This window comes from Colias eurytheme, chromosome 12, assembly GCF_061535395.1.
Source record: "Colias eurytheme isolate Ceu_HAF_F1 chromosome 12, ilColEury1 Martin Lab GWU primary, whole genome shotgun sequence".
Classification (NCBI taxonomy): domain Eukaryota; kingdom Metazoa; phylum Arthropoda; class Insecta; order Lepidoptera; family Pieridae; genus Colias; species Colias eurytheme.
In genome coordinates this window covers 8,069,567-8,088,572 of record NC_142991.1, presented here as the reverse complement: position 1 = coordinate 8,088,572, position 19,006 = coordinate 8,069,567, and the positions used below count along the sequence as shown (strand labels likewise).

The following is a 19,006-nucleotide window of genomic DNA, read 5'->3' as shown; positions in this document are numbered from 1 at the left end:
TGTGCGAAATTAAGACTTTATCCTCTGTGACGGTCAAGAGCACTCGTGGAAAATTCTGGAAGTCGCTTATTAAGAATATGTACAAATAAAACCAAAAATAGTACCTACCTACGTAGACTACCTACACGTGTATTTTCACTCGATGATTCATCAGAATCCTCTTTAAAACATTAATATATCAATGTTAAAAAGTTCGACGCTAAATTTAAGTATTATCGCGGACTTATAGATAAGTTTTGCGAAGATAAAACTGCAATTAAGTGATAAGTGGAACCATCAATCTTATTGTGATTAACACATCATGGCGGCTCTTTTATACGCATTTACATCAAACGAGCGAATTCGCAATCTAATCCCACTACCACTAGGCGCTATGTCAAATTATTTTAGTGTAAACAGGCCTTAGATGCAGGCGTAGAGCTTTCTTTCGTTGTTCTTAGTGCGTTCGAAAAGATTCTATGCAATTTTTTAATACTGTACAACACTGAACACGAGTTTCCGTTTACACTAAAAGATCACGAAAGAATGCTCTTGCTCTAGCTCTAGTTCTATGTTCATTTGATGTAAATGCACTGTAACATAATAACTAAAAAAGCCAATCCTGAAATACGACGTGGAACATGTTACTTAATAGGACATGAGTGATCGCCTAAATATACGGGAAAATATTGGACATATTGTAGTTTTTTGTTTTTCATAAAAAGTAAAGGGTTTGTAGCAAAAATAAATTATATCGTTTAATGTAATGTTAATAAAATTAAACTCTGAATATAGAATAGGTATGTAAATAAATCTTTCGTTTTAGAATAAGAAAAAGCAATGCAGAGGTGGGCCTCCAGATTGAAAACTGGCAAGAGATGGCGCAGGATAGAGTCAAATGGAGGCTCTTATTGTCGGAGGCCAAGACTCACTTTGGGTCCCTGCGCCACTCTAGTAAGTAAGTTAGTAAGTAATGCAGAGGTGGAATGCACGCAAAAGCTCAATAATTTTAATAACACAAATAATTTGTTGCAAAAAAAGCAAAACACTTTTCCGCGTTGACAATAATTAAGGACAATAGTCGACAATAACTAAATCCATTCATTATTTTCATAAAGCAAATGAGCATATGAGCTAATACAAGAAAGACGCACTTGAACTATATTGATACTCATTTAGCAACAAGTGATCTAATACAAGAACGACACACACTAAATTTCTTTTGATATTGAAGTTTTAATAACAGGATGAAGGCGATATGGGTGGTTAACCATCCAGTGACGGCAACGATTGAGATAATCTAGGCTAAGTGCTACAAACTTAGCTGTAGCATGAATTATTTATTCAATATATGAGGTTTTTAATTATGTTACTTATAGTTTTATATTATGAGGGTTGAGACGGGAATTTTATACGATAATGAGCGCGGAATTTGTGTCAATGAAAGTCTCGTGATGAGAATTATACGTATGTGTGGTATCTATTACTAAGTTTATTTAAACATTAAAATATAAAATGAGTAAAATAAATTTATTATTATTTGGAGAAATGCTATGCTATGAAATTTTTGAATATTTCAGATGTAACCTCAAACTATCAATATAATAACTGCTACTTATACGATTTTGGCAATTATTTGAAAATGCTTTACGCTACGATATTTCATATTAATCTACATTTAATAATTAATATGAATACAGAACAACGCTCACCACATTTATGGAAATGTAGGTACTCAAGAACCGTTCCGTAAAATAATTAAGTAAAATTAAATTAAACTTATTACATTTTACGCAGCAATAAGTTATTAAATAAATGTTAAACACGACCCATATAAGTGCATTATTAGGTATGCAAATCGCTGTATTTTCCCATGTTGAATTTGCAGTAGATTTATGTAATTACTAATGTCGTGTTGGTTAACCTAGCGTACATGTTACAATCATTGAAGCGTTCCCACAATTCAAACTATCCGATAATGTACTAAAAATGTAATTCCATTGCAATGAAAGAGCAGTTTTAATTAATAGTTACGTGATCAGTTATCGAAAATATTCCTTTGTGTTCCGAACGAAAATTTATTTCCATTTTATAAAATATTCCCGTATGACAATGGAATGTAATGGAATCGATTTTAATTATGATACAGCAGTATTATAATCGGTCGGAAGAGGGTCGAAAGTTTTGTGTATAAATTACTTTTTATGACTTGTGTCTACGTAAAAATAAAAAGTTTTCATGATATTGTCTGTTTAATTAAGAATGTAGTATGCTGCTATTTGGGTGGCTGTTTAAAAATTATATTAGTAAATTAGTAATAAGTATTTTAACAATGACATTACCTACTATAATATCCACTTTAACATGCGTTCTAAACATAAGTGTTAGGTATTCAAATTTTTATTCGTGATAAATTTACTATTATATAATATTCCCTATTAGGTCTTAGTATCAAATAATAGTCATATACACATTAATCTCAAGTTTCAAATTCATGATAAATTAAATAACACTAAAAGCACACAAATCAGTCGTGCAAATTTAAGCAACATCTGGTCGTGGTAATACAGCCCTTTATATATGCTCCAGTAATAACTTAACTCGTTTCATTCTCATTCTGTTTTAATGAAATTAATAAGCGGATTTAATAAAATATTATCCGTTTCAGGGCTAACGATGTATGGACGGATGCTACAGCGTAAGCTTTTACAAAAAGTATAATTAATATTGTTTTTCTACTACGTAAAACACATTTTTATATGAACGAAATTCTCATTCATGTTACGGTGCATTTACATTAAACGAGCGAATGCTCTTTCAAACCCCACTTCTGAAGTCGTTACAAAAGATTGTATGCAATGTTCTAATACTGAACAACACTGAATACGAGTTTACGTTTACACTATAAGATCACGAAAGAATGCTCTTGCGTTAACTCTAGCTCTATCTTCGTTTGATGTAAATGCAAATACTAAAATTTCAAATAGTTCAAAACGCGAGCTAAGCCCAAAAATATGTTATGAAATCAATTCAGTTTAAGTTAAACTATCGTTATAGTAGGTACTTAATTCGCTGACAACAGACCTACAACTTTCACGAACTTTTTATTAGATTCAGTTTTACGTCTACGGACACTTGCTAAGGAACGCCTAAGTAAGCATATAATATAAAAATGAAACTCTAAATTTGTTGCTAAGCGTTCTCGAGAACAGCTAAATCGATTTCGTTAATGCTTTCGTTAATCTTTTTTTTATAATAATTCCTTGAAGTACGAGTATGGTTCTTATGGAGAGAAAACGTAAACAGATACCACGGGCGAAGCCGGGCGGACCGCTAGTTTATAGAACATTACACGATATCCAGACGTGACAAATTACGTTCAATTTAACTAGGATTCCCAGCGTACTGCCTTTACAAATGATCTTAGTGTCAGATTATTTCAGCCAAGTGACAAATTACAAGGATCCCACCCTCGGGAATGTCGTGATATACAAACTATAAATTGTATAATAATATATAACACTATTATATTTTACATATTACTTAGAAAATGACATGTTAATTTATTTTATGAATGCAATGAATATTCTATTTCGTTTCGTGTATGCTCATGATTTAAATTATATTTTTAAATTGAATAAATTCGATAGATACAAAATATGTCTGTGTACCTACGCCTACTACCTACTTTTCGTTTCTACTAAGCGTGACAAAGAAGCAACTATCACATTTTCTTTCCTTAACATTACATATAAATTCTATTTAATATTTTGAGAACGTCACCAAGAATTATATAATATCTCATAAACTATCTTAAAACATAAAACGGACGGAACTATCTTCCCACTAAAAGTTGCATCTCAGATCTCGTAAAACAGTCATAATTTTTATCACCTAAACCCTGGCTCTACTTGAGAATTCATCCCAAAGAAAGAGCATAACAGAATAATTTCTTTAAAGTTTAAATAATATTAGTATGGGAAAATTAATTTATTCAGATCGAATAATTCGTGTAGTTTTGAAAGTTGCTACAGTTATTCCTAAAGATGTCCAGATGAATATACAAAAAGCCCCCGAGGGAGGGACACAAGCCGGCGGCGGGGGAGGGGGGGAAAGGTCTCTTTTTCAAGGTTTTTGCTTGTAACTCGAAATTTTTTTCATAATATCTCTTTAGTGACTTCTACATTAATTATCTACATTAAATTTCCTATAAATTACGTCTCAACATTTTTACTGTACGATCAATACTTTAGGAGATACAGAGTATTAAAGGTAAGAAAACTAAGAAACAACATAGTTTTACAAATTTTAATTATAAAAAGAAATAACATCTTTTTTTGCACGAGTATGCCGACTTATTAGGCAAATTGTGTTTCATCTTCGTCATCTTTATCACTAAGTGACATATCACACTAGCGGATTGCGAGCGGTTTCAAAGCGGAGCGGGTGCGCAACGAATACGTTGCGGTTGCGCAGCGAATTCGTTGCGGACGCGTGGCAGATGCGCAACGTTTACGTCGCAGTCATGTACACTCATTAACAAAATGGAATCCGTGCTGGTTGTTACTTATAACTTGTGATAGTATAATAATTATGAGATCATTATTTTTTACGAGTTTCATAACATGTTAATGTTTAGGGTATTGTTTTATCTATTAAATCTTGGTCGAAATGCAATCAGATAACTTAATTGCTCATTAAGAAAGTTCATTAGTGAAATAAATGTTAAAGCTCCTTAACTAAAACAGGGCTATCTTATTATTAGATAAATAGCAGTGAATAGAAAATTTTATCAAGCAACCAGCAACTCACTATCACTTTGCTCATAATTAGGTTCACAAAATCTCTTTATAACATACGTTGCTATGGGAGAGATTATACTGGTCAGTCGTTACATACTTTTGGAATGTATGGTACATTCTAAAAGTCCTAGTAATTCAATTTTATAGCACCTTTTTTTAACAACTCCAGTTGTTATTACATCTTTAGTTAACTGTTAAGTAAGTGCATTTCCACAGTACGGTTAAAAAATTGAGTGCTACAGAAACGATGGAAATATTGAATGGAAGTTAGGCAAGGCGGAAGGGCTGGCTTTTGTGCGAGAGTATACAAAATGACGCGTCCGCAACGAATTCGCTGCGCAACCGCGGCGTGTTCGTTGCGCGCCCGCAACGTATTCGTTGCGCACCCGCTCCGCTTTGAAACCGCTCGCAATCCGCTAGTGTGATATGTCACTAACATCGATAGGGGGTCCATTAGTACAAGCTCCTAGGCAGCCGTTACAGATAAGACTACACATAATGCCCGCTTTTCGGCAACTGCATTTTCCGGAACATCCACTTTTACATCGGCAAAAAATTGAATTTAACAACGCTTCAGGAGCAGGAGGATCCAAGGTCGTGATTGGTTCTAAGTATCCATCGACTCTTCGCTTCCAACCCCATATTTCAGGAGGCAGTTGGTTCCCAAGCCACTCCTGTACTTGATGGAATACTCTGTAGGCGTGATATTTTGCTGACCCTTTGGTAGGGGGGAGGGAAGAAGTAGTTTCAGTGGGTGTGATACAACCTCAGCTATTTACAGGAAGGGAAAAACATCAATTATCAAGATTTTTGATCAAAAGCCGTCACTAAAGGAAACAGCAACTGTATTTTATGACCCAACGTCAACTCAGGAGGTTATAGCAGAAGCCGGAGAAAAAATGTTTCTTGCAGTATACCGAGCGCCCTGTACTCAGTCTGAGATCAACAGACATCGATTCACAGTTTTTCTGAAATCTTGTACCAAGCCCAAACCGGATCTTTGTTTCTTATTTTTCTTACCTTTAATACTCTGTATCTCCTAAAGTATTGATCGTACAGTAAAAATGTTGAGACGTAATTTATAGGAAATTTAATGTAGATAATTAATGTAGAAGTCACTAAAGAGATATTATGAAAAAAATTTCGAGTTACAATTACAAGCAAAAACCTTGAAAAAGAGACCTTTCCCCCCCTCCCCCGCCGCCGGCTTGTGTCCCACCCTCGGGGGCTTTTAGTATATTCATCGGGACACCTTTATGAATAACTGTAGTAACTTTCAAAACTACACGAATTATTCGATCTGATCGACGATTCTGAATCTAATTTGCTGTGGCTAATAATTATACCCGAATTATTTTGGTTTCGATTTGATTTAAATTGGCTTTCATTTTTCTCCACTATCAGTTTTTAATAAGATATTTTTTTGTCACACAATTCCTGCTAGTAAAATAAAAGTATAAACGTATGTAGGTAAAAAATATATCGGATGGGATTTAAAATTAATTCTTCTCAACATTTTAATTTACTCTATGCAAACTTCGAGTACTAGACGTTTATAATTATAATAACAATACAGGATGATGGTCCGGGAGCCAGCAGCAGATTTTATGACCAAGTTCCTCTCAAGCGGTAATTAGTAAAATGCATCAAAGTATAGTATTATGAAGCCTCGTGAACGTCAGCTGGAGCTCGGTTGGGGGGAAGAGCGGTTGTAGCCTCCCGTATCAGCTGACGGTTTTTCCACCAAGATACAGCCAGCTGACATATATATTTATCCACAGTTACATATAAGCTATCATCAGGTAAATTTTTGTTTGAGAGGAAATAACGGAAAATAAATTTTTCTTTAAATTTAACTTTCATGTTCGAGACACCAGCTGACGTATAATACACCATGTTGTAACCAGCTGACTATTTTTTTTCGTTGAGATATTGGGTTAGCTACAATTTGACAAATTTTTAGCTGAGAGGAAATGAATGAATGAATGTATTTTTTTTCCTATGTGCGTGGGAGGCTACAACCGCTCACCCCCCCAACCGAGCGCCAGCTGACGTTCACGAGGCTTTATAATACTATACTCTCATGCGTCTGACGAATTATCTCTTGAGAGGAAATAGTTAACCAAATTTGCACCTGGCTCCCTAACCATGAACTTTCATACCTTAAGACTTACTTACCTACGTATATTATCTATTACGTTTAAAGTATTATAATTTGATATTTATCACAATATTAAATTCAATGACAAATCTTGATAAGCTCCAAATAAATACTTTAAGCCACCCTTATCAACGTGAAGAAGGTTAAATGAAAAACAAATTTGTATACGACTTACAATATAAATATAAAGCTTAGTACACAAATACTGTAGCTATCTGTAATCAGGCGATAAATAAGGTTGCGACATCTGCCAACCCGTTCTAGATCAGAATAGTGAAATATGGCTTCAACCCTCATAGGAGGTGTCTCCGTGAAAAAAACGAACGAACTAACGATGATAGATTCACTTTCAAATGGTAATAAAACAATCATACATCAAAACCGATTGAATCTAAAGTATTACTTTAAACCTACACCAATGATCCCTGTAATACGTTGCCCTCGAGTGCCAAGGCCTCAATAAATGAACGTTCAATGAATAAAAGATTTCAGGTGCGATCGCTTTCGTTTTTACAATAAAAATGAAGATAATCGCTCTGTGAAACGGTTAACGCTATATCGTTCGAATCTCATACGTGTTGTAGTCATAAAAAGGCGGATTTTAATGTTTTCCTTGCGCTTAAAAAGCTTATCTCGAATGCTGAAGCCTAAAATATATTACAACGTGGGAGTATCAAAGGTGTAAGCGTGTAAAAGTAAAACGGTTCTTAAATGAAGTTTGCTTAAAAGATTACGCGAATATTAAAATTTGGTCACGTCGTCTCAAAATGTTCTACATCATTACTCTCTTCTTGATTGTAGATAGAGTTTTAATTGATTATAAAACAATTTATTCGGAGTACTTAACGATTTTTAAATTTAAGGTTAACAATACAAATACTTAAGTAATTAATTTTCTATTTTTATCGTTTAATATTTTGTTTGATTCGTTTTTCACTACCTTAATAAACTTCACTTTTTTAATTAAAGCACTTTTTGATTTAAAACTAAATTAAAAAAAAAATTGATTATTTGATCAAGATTAATTTCTTGTTCTTAAAATTCTTTATGCCAAAATCCCATGAACATGAATAATATTCTATCATACATACGATACTTTTTACTAATATTTCACAGTCACTACGAATACACAAGTAATAGATGTACGTAGCATCGTAGCGCTGCTACGGCGTAACGCGAGTGTCTACGGCAAACGTTCGAGAGCCACTGCCTTCGTGCTACGGGGATGCCAGCCTTATTCCATTCTTCTCGTATTATTCAAATAAATTCCTGCATTTATTATATTCGATTAATGCAGGATTGTTCAAGTACGGAGTAATATAAAGACTTGTGAAGAAAGTCATATTAAAACCAAGAGTGAAGAATCAAGCCGACCGTTTTCTAATGACATAGAAAAAAAATCACTAAAAATAAATTCTGAACTCTATTTAACTACTAATTAATCTCAAAATCAATAAAATATAGATCGCTCTTTACACTTCGTTACATATTTAAACATATTTTTTGTGATTAAATTTTACTGAACCGTATTTAAATCGATATACTTCTTATTAATAGTATGTACAACATATCGCTTTAAAAAGATTACTCAGATTACATTAAACCTCAGTTGATAAAGTTCCATACTTCCCGAATAAACTGTGAATTTCCTGATCCTGGTATACCAAAGCTATGTTTAAAGTACAGCAACAGATAACTGTTGCGTCCATACCGGCCTAATATCAACTATAAATCGAGGTTGGTAAGCATAATTGTCTTGCGGAATTTTATAGGGTGAGAATCATATTTTTTATGTTTATTATAGATTAACTAGTTAATAACCATAATCAACATAATTAAATTAATTGAACATATATCTTTTTGTGGCGAAGTTACGTAGAATGTGTAAAATGTCTATTTAGTTAAATAATTTATCTGTCGTATTACATAATAAACACGTAAAATTTCAAATATATTTTATGTATTTGTCAAATGATTTTGTTTCTACAATTTTTATTTGTTGGAATTTGATTTCCTACTACATCCTTTTTTAGGCAGTTCTATTATAATGATATCTTCTACCGACAACAAGTTGATGATAATATATTTTAAGGGTTTGCAATTACCATAAATTAATAGAGCTTAATATAATCAGATTAAATTAAATTCTATTTGAAAATTACCTTAACAAAGTATTAGAGTAAGTATAGTGTAAAATATAATATTAAATTTAAACATAAACAAATAGCATTGAAATTTGTGCTCTGTGGGATCCGTGTGAAATACAGCTTTTAGGTAAATGTCATGATTGTGGAATCTGGGTCAACGAGCACACTATAATATTTTGATGAATTAGTATTAGGAAATAAACGTAGATGTGTTTAGTGTTCTTAAACATGTCTGTAATAACAGACGGGTGATAAATAACAGTTTATTTTGGTAATAAATGTTATTTACTATGTGACTGTGATGATTAATTACAGTTTCCAACACCGAATAAAAATCCTTTTTATGATTTCAACACTTTAAGATCAATTTATCGTATACTAGCGATCCGCCCCGGCTTCGCCCGTGGTACATGTTTACGTTTTCTCTACATAAGAACCATCCTCGTACTTCAAGGAATATAATAAAAAAAGAATTAACGAAATCGGTTCAGCCGTTCTCAAGTTATGCGCTTACCAACACATTTTGGGATTCATTTTTATATTATAGATTCCACAAGCAGATATATTGTATTGTATTGATATTATTGTAATGAATAATGAATTAATTTTTTTTTAATAAAGAAAAAGAACTGATTTAAAAATCACATTGATCGGGGTCGAAGCTCCGGACATCCTTAATTTTAGTATAAGCTCGATACTTGCAGGTCGTGAAAAGGGGTCTTATCTAGCGGTCAAACTTTGAAGCAGACAGGATATAAAAGCTATATCATTGCTGATCGAGAGAAAACTAAGAGTATAAATAAAACAAACGTTAACCTTTCACAAGCCAAAACTATTCTAAAAGCGAAATTCGATGCGCCTTTTTTCTCCACTAACATGCGTGGTGACATGCTGTTAAATCCAATTTTGATATCAATATATCAAATAGTTCAGCTCGTGCATTGTTTAGTCTTGTCGCGTTTCGCATGGTTTACATAAACAACTTTAGTTTCACAAGCAATATTATGAGATATTTATGTTTTGTAAGTTGCCGCGTAGCTTTTAAGGTTTAAAGTTATGTTACTGTTCATGAGCGCAGGCTTCGAAGTAATGGACAATGTTTTGAAATATTGTACAGGTGTTCTTATATTATCTTTGTTCGTAATTTTATGAATATGTATTAAAGTATAGGTATCTACGTAATACTTTACATATATAAATAGGAACATACAAACTTATATCATGTTTGTGGGGAGAGAGATTAACCAACACTGATAATGTTTATCAAAAATTACTTTTGTATCATAATTATTATCCAATGCATAATATAATAAGCGACTAACTTTTTGGTAACGAAATTAATAGATACCTACGCGTAATTATGGAATCGTTAGAAATTGACTTGACACTACATACTGCGTTAATCAAAATCTCTGGTTGATACTGATACTATCATTAGACCTCAATTCAAATAAGATATACTATTATTTAACTATTATATTGACCTTGTATCCCCTAATATAATACCCTAACGTTATTATTAGGTATCAATAGGCATTTCCATAGTAAATTTAACTTTCTCAACTTTTCTTATCCACGGACTACGATAATTAACAAAGCTGTTAATACTTTAAGATCCCCGAATCGCGTACTAATTATAGATAGGATATGCAAATTATTTCTTTGAAACAGGTTAGAATGGTGATCTATTTATCTCAATTTCTTCATTATTTTAACTTAAAGCCCTTATAAATTTACATTTATATGTGTTTTATAACGACGTTCTTCGAACTTTATAATTTTATTTATGCTAGAAAACATAATTCAATTCAATTAAGAATAAACAATAACTTTGTTTCATTTGTTTGTTTATTATTATCTTTATAATATCTCGAGAGATTAATCCCGGCTTATTCGTTGTTTCATTATTCCAGTCCTGTTTTTACAACACTGGAGTTATATCAAATATGGTTTTCATTATATCTTTATATCAAGTGAGTATAATAACACAATCACTAAGCGAAAAGTAATTACTTTTTCTCCGTTTTTATCGCGATTTACGTCAAAAAAATAGAGCAAAAGTCAGTAGGTACTCGGTAGATCTAAACACACTAGTCCAAGACAACATATTCGCATTAAATAGTCTACTTAGCTAATCCCCATTACTCAACGAGGCGCCGAGATGATTCTTAAGAGAGACCAAGCTTTTTCTTATGTGAGTATTTAGTAAAATCATTTTTTTTTTCTTATGTTATGGTAAAATAGTTACATTAGTAAATGAATATATATTTTTTCTATGTTATAAGGGAGAGTGTGGAAATAAAGATGCTTTGAATACATATTTATTATGTGAACGAATGCTGTAGTTTTCTAATTACTACCGATTCGCGATCCTGGATAAAAGATATGAAAGCAAGGGATTAGATAACTGGTTTCGTTGGGTAAAGAGTGTAACATAAATTAAAGAAACCACACAACATATACACACGCACACGTGTACAAGACATAACTGCATAGCCTTCTGCGTTTGAGAATTAACGAAAACAAGACAAAGTAGGTTTATTTATAAGAAACTCATAATTTCGTCATTCATTTTTTTCCGTACAACTGCAGCAGATTCATTGTTGTAATTTGTAAACTAATTTGGTAGCTCTTATGATAAAAAATCCAACAAAACAGAAATAAAAAAGGAAAATCCGAGATATTCTCTTTTTTCATGAAAATATGCACACCCTTGTGAAGCAAGCTCGTTAAAGAACCCCAGCTGTTTAACCCGACTGGCTTTTAGATCAGCTTTTATGAAAAAATACTATAAAACACATTAAGACTCTCATCTATATTAGTTAGGAAGTTTTATTGCGTTCTATTTCTAGTTACACACATTACAAAGAGGTTTTTATGAAAACACTATTTTTAAACAAATAATATAAGTGATACATTTTTAATATAGAGCGGGATTGATTCATGGCTCTATTATAAATATAAACACTGATAGTAAGTACCTAACCTGAATCTATTTTTTACTACATTATTTTTTAATTAGAGGAGGAATCAGGAAAAATAGGAGTGGATTTTTTTCGTACAATGACTAAAATGCGAAAATTGTATTTGCATACGTGAGAACATAACTTTATTTTTAGTTGTAGCTGCTGTCGAGAAAAATGCAAGTATTCTATATTAAGTATTTTTTACATAAATTAGTTATATGCTAGTTTTTGTAGAGTAGGATAAGTCGAATAAATTCGGTTATCAAACTGAAGAATATGAAGCGACGTAATTGATATCTCTGAAACTTAGCACTCGATCCCTCAAGTAGATACAACCTAAATCATAGGTTATTGACACTGAACTATTCACCGGAGAAGTCTGGAGAAGCCTAGATATGGATATTATAAATATGAAAATTGAAGCATTACAATTTAATAATAGTACCTACAGATTGTTTTCAAACTTTATAATAAACATCTTAAATAATTATACCTACATAGATGTATCTATGTTTTTGTTTCTTCTGGTTCTTTTTGTATTGTGCTACATAAAAAATAAGCTGAAGAAAAAATGTAATTAGAACGCATAATGAGACGGGTAATTGTTGGCGTTCTGGGTTTGCGTCAATATTACAACAACCATGTTTTTTCAAACTACCGAGAAGATAAATGGTTTTGCAAGAATAACTATTTCTCGATTTGGAAAATTGAACTCAAATGCTTGAGACTTAGTACACACTTTTGCATTTTAAAGGATGGTTTGGATTCTTCACTATAATTTATTACTTCCGCCTACTTTTCTTTCCTCCTGCAGAAATAGATTTGATATAAATTACACTATACTAGTGCACTAGTGAGCATACATTCAAGATTAAATAGGTCACGTCCCCAGAGAAGATCATATCGCCATTTAAACTAAACGTAAACCTGCTTCTAGGTATATCTACAGAGTACAGTGTGACATGCCATCTTGTTTCATGACTAACAAACATGAAGGGATTAATTAATAATACTACATTTGCCACTTATTATTAATTATATATCCTAAATGAAACATACGTAATATTTATAAACCATGCTTATATTTTTTTCATAGAGAGAGTTATAAAATAGCTACCTTACAGGCTAATCCGCTAACAATTTTTGTTTATCTTGCATTTATGCATATATTTAGCTTAGTATAATATTCCTATTATTTAATTATTCCGTTAACTCAATTAGTTTTACGATGGAAACATGAAAATTAATATTGCGTAGCGTACCCTTTGGCCATTACAATAATGACGGGGTCACAAATAAAGCAATAAATCAATGACCGTTAATAATATTGTGATCTTTACGGCGTATCAATTTCGATTTGGGTAATAGAGTCGGTCCTCCGGTAATAAACTAGAGAAACAATAAACGAATTCCATTTGAGCGTGTTTTTATTTTCTTGCTACATTTCACGTAGGTACACATTTCCAGTTACTTTCAGAATTTTTATTGGGGACAATCAATTCCACATAGTTGCTTTTATGTCACTCAAAAATAATTGCTTTGAAATGATATAATGCTATTGAATATGAGAAAAGAAAAATAAAACATATTATAACAGAGTCCTTTATGGGCGTGCTTTCAAATTAGCATGTTTTCATTCGATAGGAAAAAATTGAATTTGGCTTTTCCATCATCGTAATGGTAATTCTCCAGCATGTCTCCAACATATTGTATCAACCCCTACACAACCCCACTGATTAAATCTGTCCATTTTCGCAACCATATACCAGCTCAAGCTACTCAGTCTACCTACTCAGCTTTCAAATCAAAATCCATAAGTCGCTTTTATCTGCTTAAATCTGCTCTATGATTGAATGATTAGTGCGTTCAATGAATTGTTTCTTGTTTTCTTAACTACACAGAAATAGGCGCTCCGCTAAACGGGGCTCCGTTGGCTCACAATCGTCTTCTTCTGAACGTTTGGAAAAAATAAATTCTGTCATTATTCAATGAACGTGCTAGTCAAATAGCAAATTCAACCAGATGATGGCGACACATACACAACATCCAGCAGCTGTGCTTGTGAAAGCAACAGCTATCAAACTCATTTATAAAACTTCCGAGTTTCTAGTAATCTATTTGATACACACGTTCATGGCCTTCAACTAACGACGTCCTTCATCGCTAAATTATATCATAAGTAAATCATATCAATAACTATGACGTCACAAGGGATGTACTTGAGCCTCGACTTGAGCTATGAGCAGAAACGTGTCAGGCTTCTAATCAACTTTTCTAATGTATATTGCGCCTTGTAGGCCGCACATCGGCTGAATTCATATCGACAGTATAATCTCGTCACAATATGTTCAAACCAGTCACGTAGGTTATAAATTCAACGGAGTCCGTTTGTTTTCTAATAAAACTCAAGTACAACTTTCATTTTACGTATACCTAACTCGTTTTGTTTTTACATTATAACTTCATAGTACGTGAAAAGTGATATTTTGAAACTTTATTGATTGGTCCTATTCTATAATGCATTTTGTAGTCAACTCACTTTTAATGATTACTGATAATGTACACAAAATGCTACTTGAATGTGTTTCGCAGTAGCATATAGGAACAACCATAATTAAAACTATTCTTTACAATTAGGCCAATTTCAGTGTTAAATTGAAAGTATATAAAGTATATAGTTACTAGTTAAAATTATTTTTCCTTATCTTATTTGTGTTTTATGCTAATTGTGTGTGTGTGCAATAAATAATTATCTATTGTGTAAGAGCTAAGTAATTCCAAAAATCAATCGTTAAACCATTTATTCATGTAGATTGAACGCATATATATATCACTAGCTTTCCGCCCGCGTTTTCAGAAAAACCCGTTCCCGTAGGATTTCCGGGATAACCTATCCTATGTCCTTTCTCGGGTATCAAGATATCTCCATACCAAATTTCATGAAAATTGGTTCAGTAGTTTAGGCGTGATTGAGTAACAGACAGACAGACAGACAGAGTTACTTTCGCATTTATAATATTAGTATGGATAGTATGGATGTACTTTATAATTATTACCGTACAGTATTTTTAAAACCTATTGAGGCTTTGTTTTTTTCTAGTTCTAATGCAGGTACTAGTAAAATATCACTATCTTACCAGGTGTATATTGAGATAGGATTAGAAATAATAGACAATAATAATATTTAACGATTTAATCACAAGAATTACAAGCTAAGTGCTGAGACGAGGATTACCTTAACCATCTTGTATCTATATTTATATTGAATGAATGAGCATTTAATGAAAATAAAATACGGATATAAAAATAAACATATTAAATGAATTAAATTAAATGTTACAGTTGGCAATTCATGTAAAATAATAAAAATGGCGTACAATACAACAGTTAAATATATACAATATGTACTAGTGTTTGTCTGGTTCACCTCAATATTACAAACTAAGACACATTTGTCAATTTCTTTGCCAAATTCAATATTTTTAAACATCAATGATGATTTTTATTTCTAATTAAAATAAACATTCTTTCGCGTAGAATTTAAATCTAATAAATATATTTTTGGAATTACAATCATTTACAAAAATAAAGTAACAATAGCCTAAAGAACCACGAATTTAAGCGTTTATTTACAGCATAATTCTGCACTAAAACAGGATCTAATCGTGCAATGTACGTTTGGCGAAACTGACTTATTTTGACGTGACAACGTCTTATAATTCGATAGAGCCGGCTGCATGCACGAAAAAACATGACTCATGCGGCGTTACCTCGCTCTGAGGCGTTCCATGTAAGGCTTGAAGTGCGAGCGAGAGCGCGGAACGAACGACAAAGAAGCACAATCGGACGTTGTCACGTTCAACTATCGTCAGTAAACCGATTTTACAGACAACCAATTTTTTTTCTTTACAAAATTTAAACTTTGATTCACATAAAAGTTTCACAAAATGTCTTTTAACGGTGAACACAAACACTATAACCCTAACAGAAACCTATACACGTTCTTAACAATATAACCCAATGAAATAATTCCCGCCATTTCTATTATAATGACATCACATCGAAGACGTTATACTGTTAACTAGACTGCGCACTAAAAATATTTATTTTGATAAAATAAGATCTATTTTGATATATTTAGGGTTGCTTTTTCCTTATAAGCGGAGGCTAAAGCGTTCCGAGCGAGAGGATATTATGTAAATATCGCGGGTAGATTATAATTTAATAATTGTTTAAAATTTTCCAATAATATAAAGCCACACTATGCTTTAGTTGATTTTTAATTTTTAACATTAAATTAGCTAGCGTATCATCAACATAATATCAGGATATTTACACGCTAGTTTTTCAATCAATTTGTCCCTTATTTTGTGTGGCCATGGCCTAAAAGGAAAGAGACAACTTCCCGACGGGAACGCTCTCAGTCGCACCAATTTTGGCGCCATATTTGATATTGCGCAGTTTAGTTAATACTATAACGTCGTTACATAGAATCCTCACAGGTCTAGAACAATCGATTCGGGTATACCCGTCCTTGTCTTACAAATTAAGATATCACAAGTGCGAGCGAGTCAGTGTGTGACGTGCTTGTGCCGCCGGTGGTCGTAGTTGACGAGCCGCTGGCCCACAAGGTACTTGTCGTTCTTTATGTGCTCGTATAGTTTGCGGAATTGACGGATCTGGAAGGTTTAAAAAAGAGATGGTTAAGAAAAAGTTGGAAAATTAATATAAATAGAACATAGTTTAGAAATTAAAGAATTTAACGGATTTATTCATTATTTTATTATTCCGACGTTTCGCACACTTTGCAGCGAGCGTAGTCACGGTGACACTAAGATGTTATACGTCTTATCGGTCATTCAAAAATTGAAAGAACATAGTTGTTTTTTTATAGAAAAATTTGTGACATAATAAACATTCTCAATCAAAATTGAGTTTAGTTTTTCTTTTCATCTCTAATCCATTTACATTTTTTGCTTTGATTTTTTTTTGCGAGCGTAGGCATAGTATACCTATACATTACAAGAACAACCCCTTTCCCAGTATGTACACTCACCTGGAAGACAGCCAACGCAGCTAGTACTGATATAATCAGTAACGCTGGATACACTCGACGTGCCAACAAGTTCCTCTGAGCTGCTGACGCTACTGCCAGCGGTGCTATACTGTGCGCAAACGCATAGGGTACTGCTAGAGCTAGGCCCAGCCAACGGACTAGAGGTGCTGCTACCGAGCGCAGTATGAACCTGAAAATAGAGGTTATGTTAGGTGACGTCATCGTGTAGTGACGTTGTGTGTGCGGTGGCGTCATCGTGTGATATCACGTTATAGGCAACGTCGATTATTGGAATATAGATATACTAGTGGTCCGCCCCGGCTTCGCCCGTGGTACATATTTCGTAATAAAAGGTAGCCTATGTCCTTTCTCGGGTATCAAAATATCCCCATACCAAATTTCATGCAAATTGGTTCAGTAGTTTAGGCGTGATTGAGTAACAGACAGACAGACAGAGCTACTTTCGCATTTATAATATTAGTATGGGTTTATATTATGGAATGTTATGTCAATTGTTTTTATGTAAATGCGAATGTTTAGAAGTTAAATAATTTTTAAAGGATAATAAATGGGATGTATTCATTATATTATTTAACCAAACGTTTCGAACACTAGAGGGAGCGCCGAGCGCGACAACAATGTCTGATATAACTTTATCAAAAAAAGAATAAGATTCGATCGATTCGATTCGAGATATCGCCGTATCTGGTTGAATCTGCTATTTGATTGAATGACTAGCGCGTTCATTGAATGGTGACATTCAATTGAATGACCTTCAGTCAAGACGTTCAACGTTACATTCAACAACTTGTCGTCATTCAATGAACGCGCTATTTCAATCAAATAGCAGATTCAACCAGATGAGTGTGTCAGATATCGGAATTAATAAAAAAAACTTTCATTATTATAAAATTATCACTTACTTAAGATCCATCTCCCTTATACCATCTCTATACGCCTTTTCAATAGCACGTCGCATGCTCCAATCTGGGCCCATCATAGTTAGTGCACATACAATCTTAGTGTATAGTACGCCTAATGCCCAGTCCTGCCATACGAATAGCACTGGCGATTGTTCGAGCGGCACTCTTAGGGGGATCACGAGGACCTATAAAATAATATTTTTATAAATATAAAATTAAGGATTGATAAGAATTTGCGTTGTGTATTGATATTATGGCACTTGTATGAGTTGTCATGACAATAATTTTTAAATTTGTATATTTTTTTATAATATGAAAATAAATTTATATTTTCATTATTGTTTAAATGACTGAGTGCAATAAAATTTTGAGATTTTGCGATGCTTTTGCAACGCAATCGTGATCTGTTGATTTATCACTGAGTCACTCGTTCCCGTCCCACGCTCCTATCTCCACCCACAACTCAATGTCAGTTGTAATATCGCCCGGCCCGCCGGCCCGCCGACCCGCCGGCCCGCCGCACTCACCAGCTCCAGCAGCAACCCGAACAGCAGCGGCACGAGGCCGAGCAGAGCCAGCGCCGCCAGCGCCGCCCGAGCAGCCCGCCGCGCCCACAGCGCCGCGCGGGCCACGAGCGCCGCCCGCCCGCCGCGCGCCCAGCCCGCCGCTAATGCACCGCCGCGACCCATCGCCCAGCACACGTACATACCTACACATATTAAAATAACATACATATATTAGTATAATATACAAGCTGTCCCACAGTCGATGTACTAAACGGATAGTTTTCATACACTGATTACTTAAACGATATGTTTTATTTCAAATGAATTACAAAGCACTGAACACTTGAACAGTCAATCCTGAATTTGAATTTAAACTTTACGATGTTGTTTTTCTAATTTAAAGCAATCAGTATAACTACTAACTAGTATAACTATATTATAGTGCACATATTAAATAAATTAGCAT

At 33.5% G+C, this 19,006-nt stretch overlaps 1 protein-coding gene across 1 annotated transcript in view; it reads right to left on the bottom strand.

Moving 5' to 3' along the window:
• Positions 1-15,233: 15,233 nt before the first annotated feature.
• Positions 15,234-19,006, bottom strand: part of LOC149904166 (E3 ubiquitin-protein ligase MARCHF6) — a 28,702-nt gene continuing 24,929 nt past the window's right edge. The window contains exons 8-11 of the mRNA XM_090107670.1: positions 18,562-18,743; positions 18,035-18,219; positions 17,112-17,301; positions 15,234-16,734 (exon numbers count right to left, since the gene is read on the bottom strand). Coding sequence (XP_089963796.1) covers positions 16,627-16,734; positions 17,112-17,301; positions 18,035-18,219; positions 18,562-18,743 — 665 coding nt within the window. The 3' untranslated portion in view covers positions 15,234-16,626. The remainder of the gene's footprint in view (positions 16,735-17,111; positions 17,302-18,034; positions 18,220-18,561; positions 18,744-19,006) is intronic.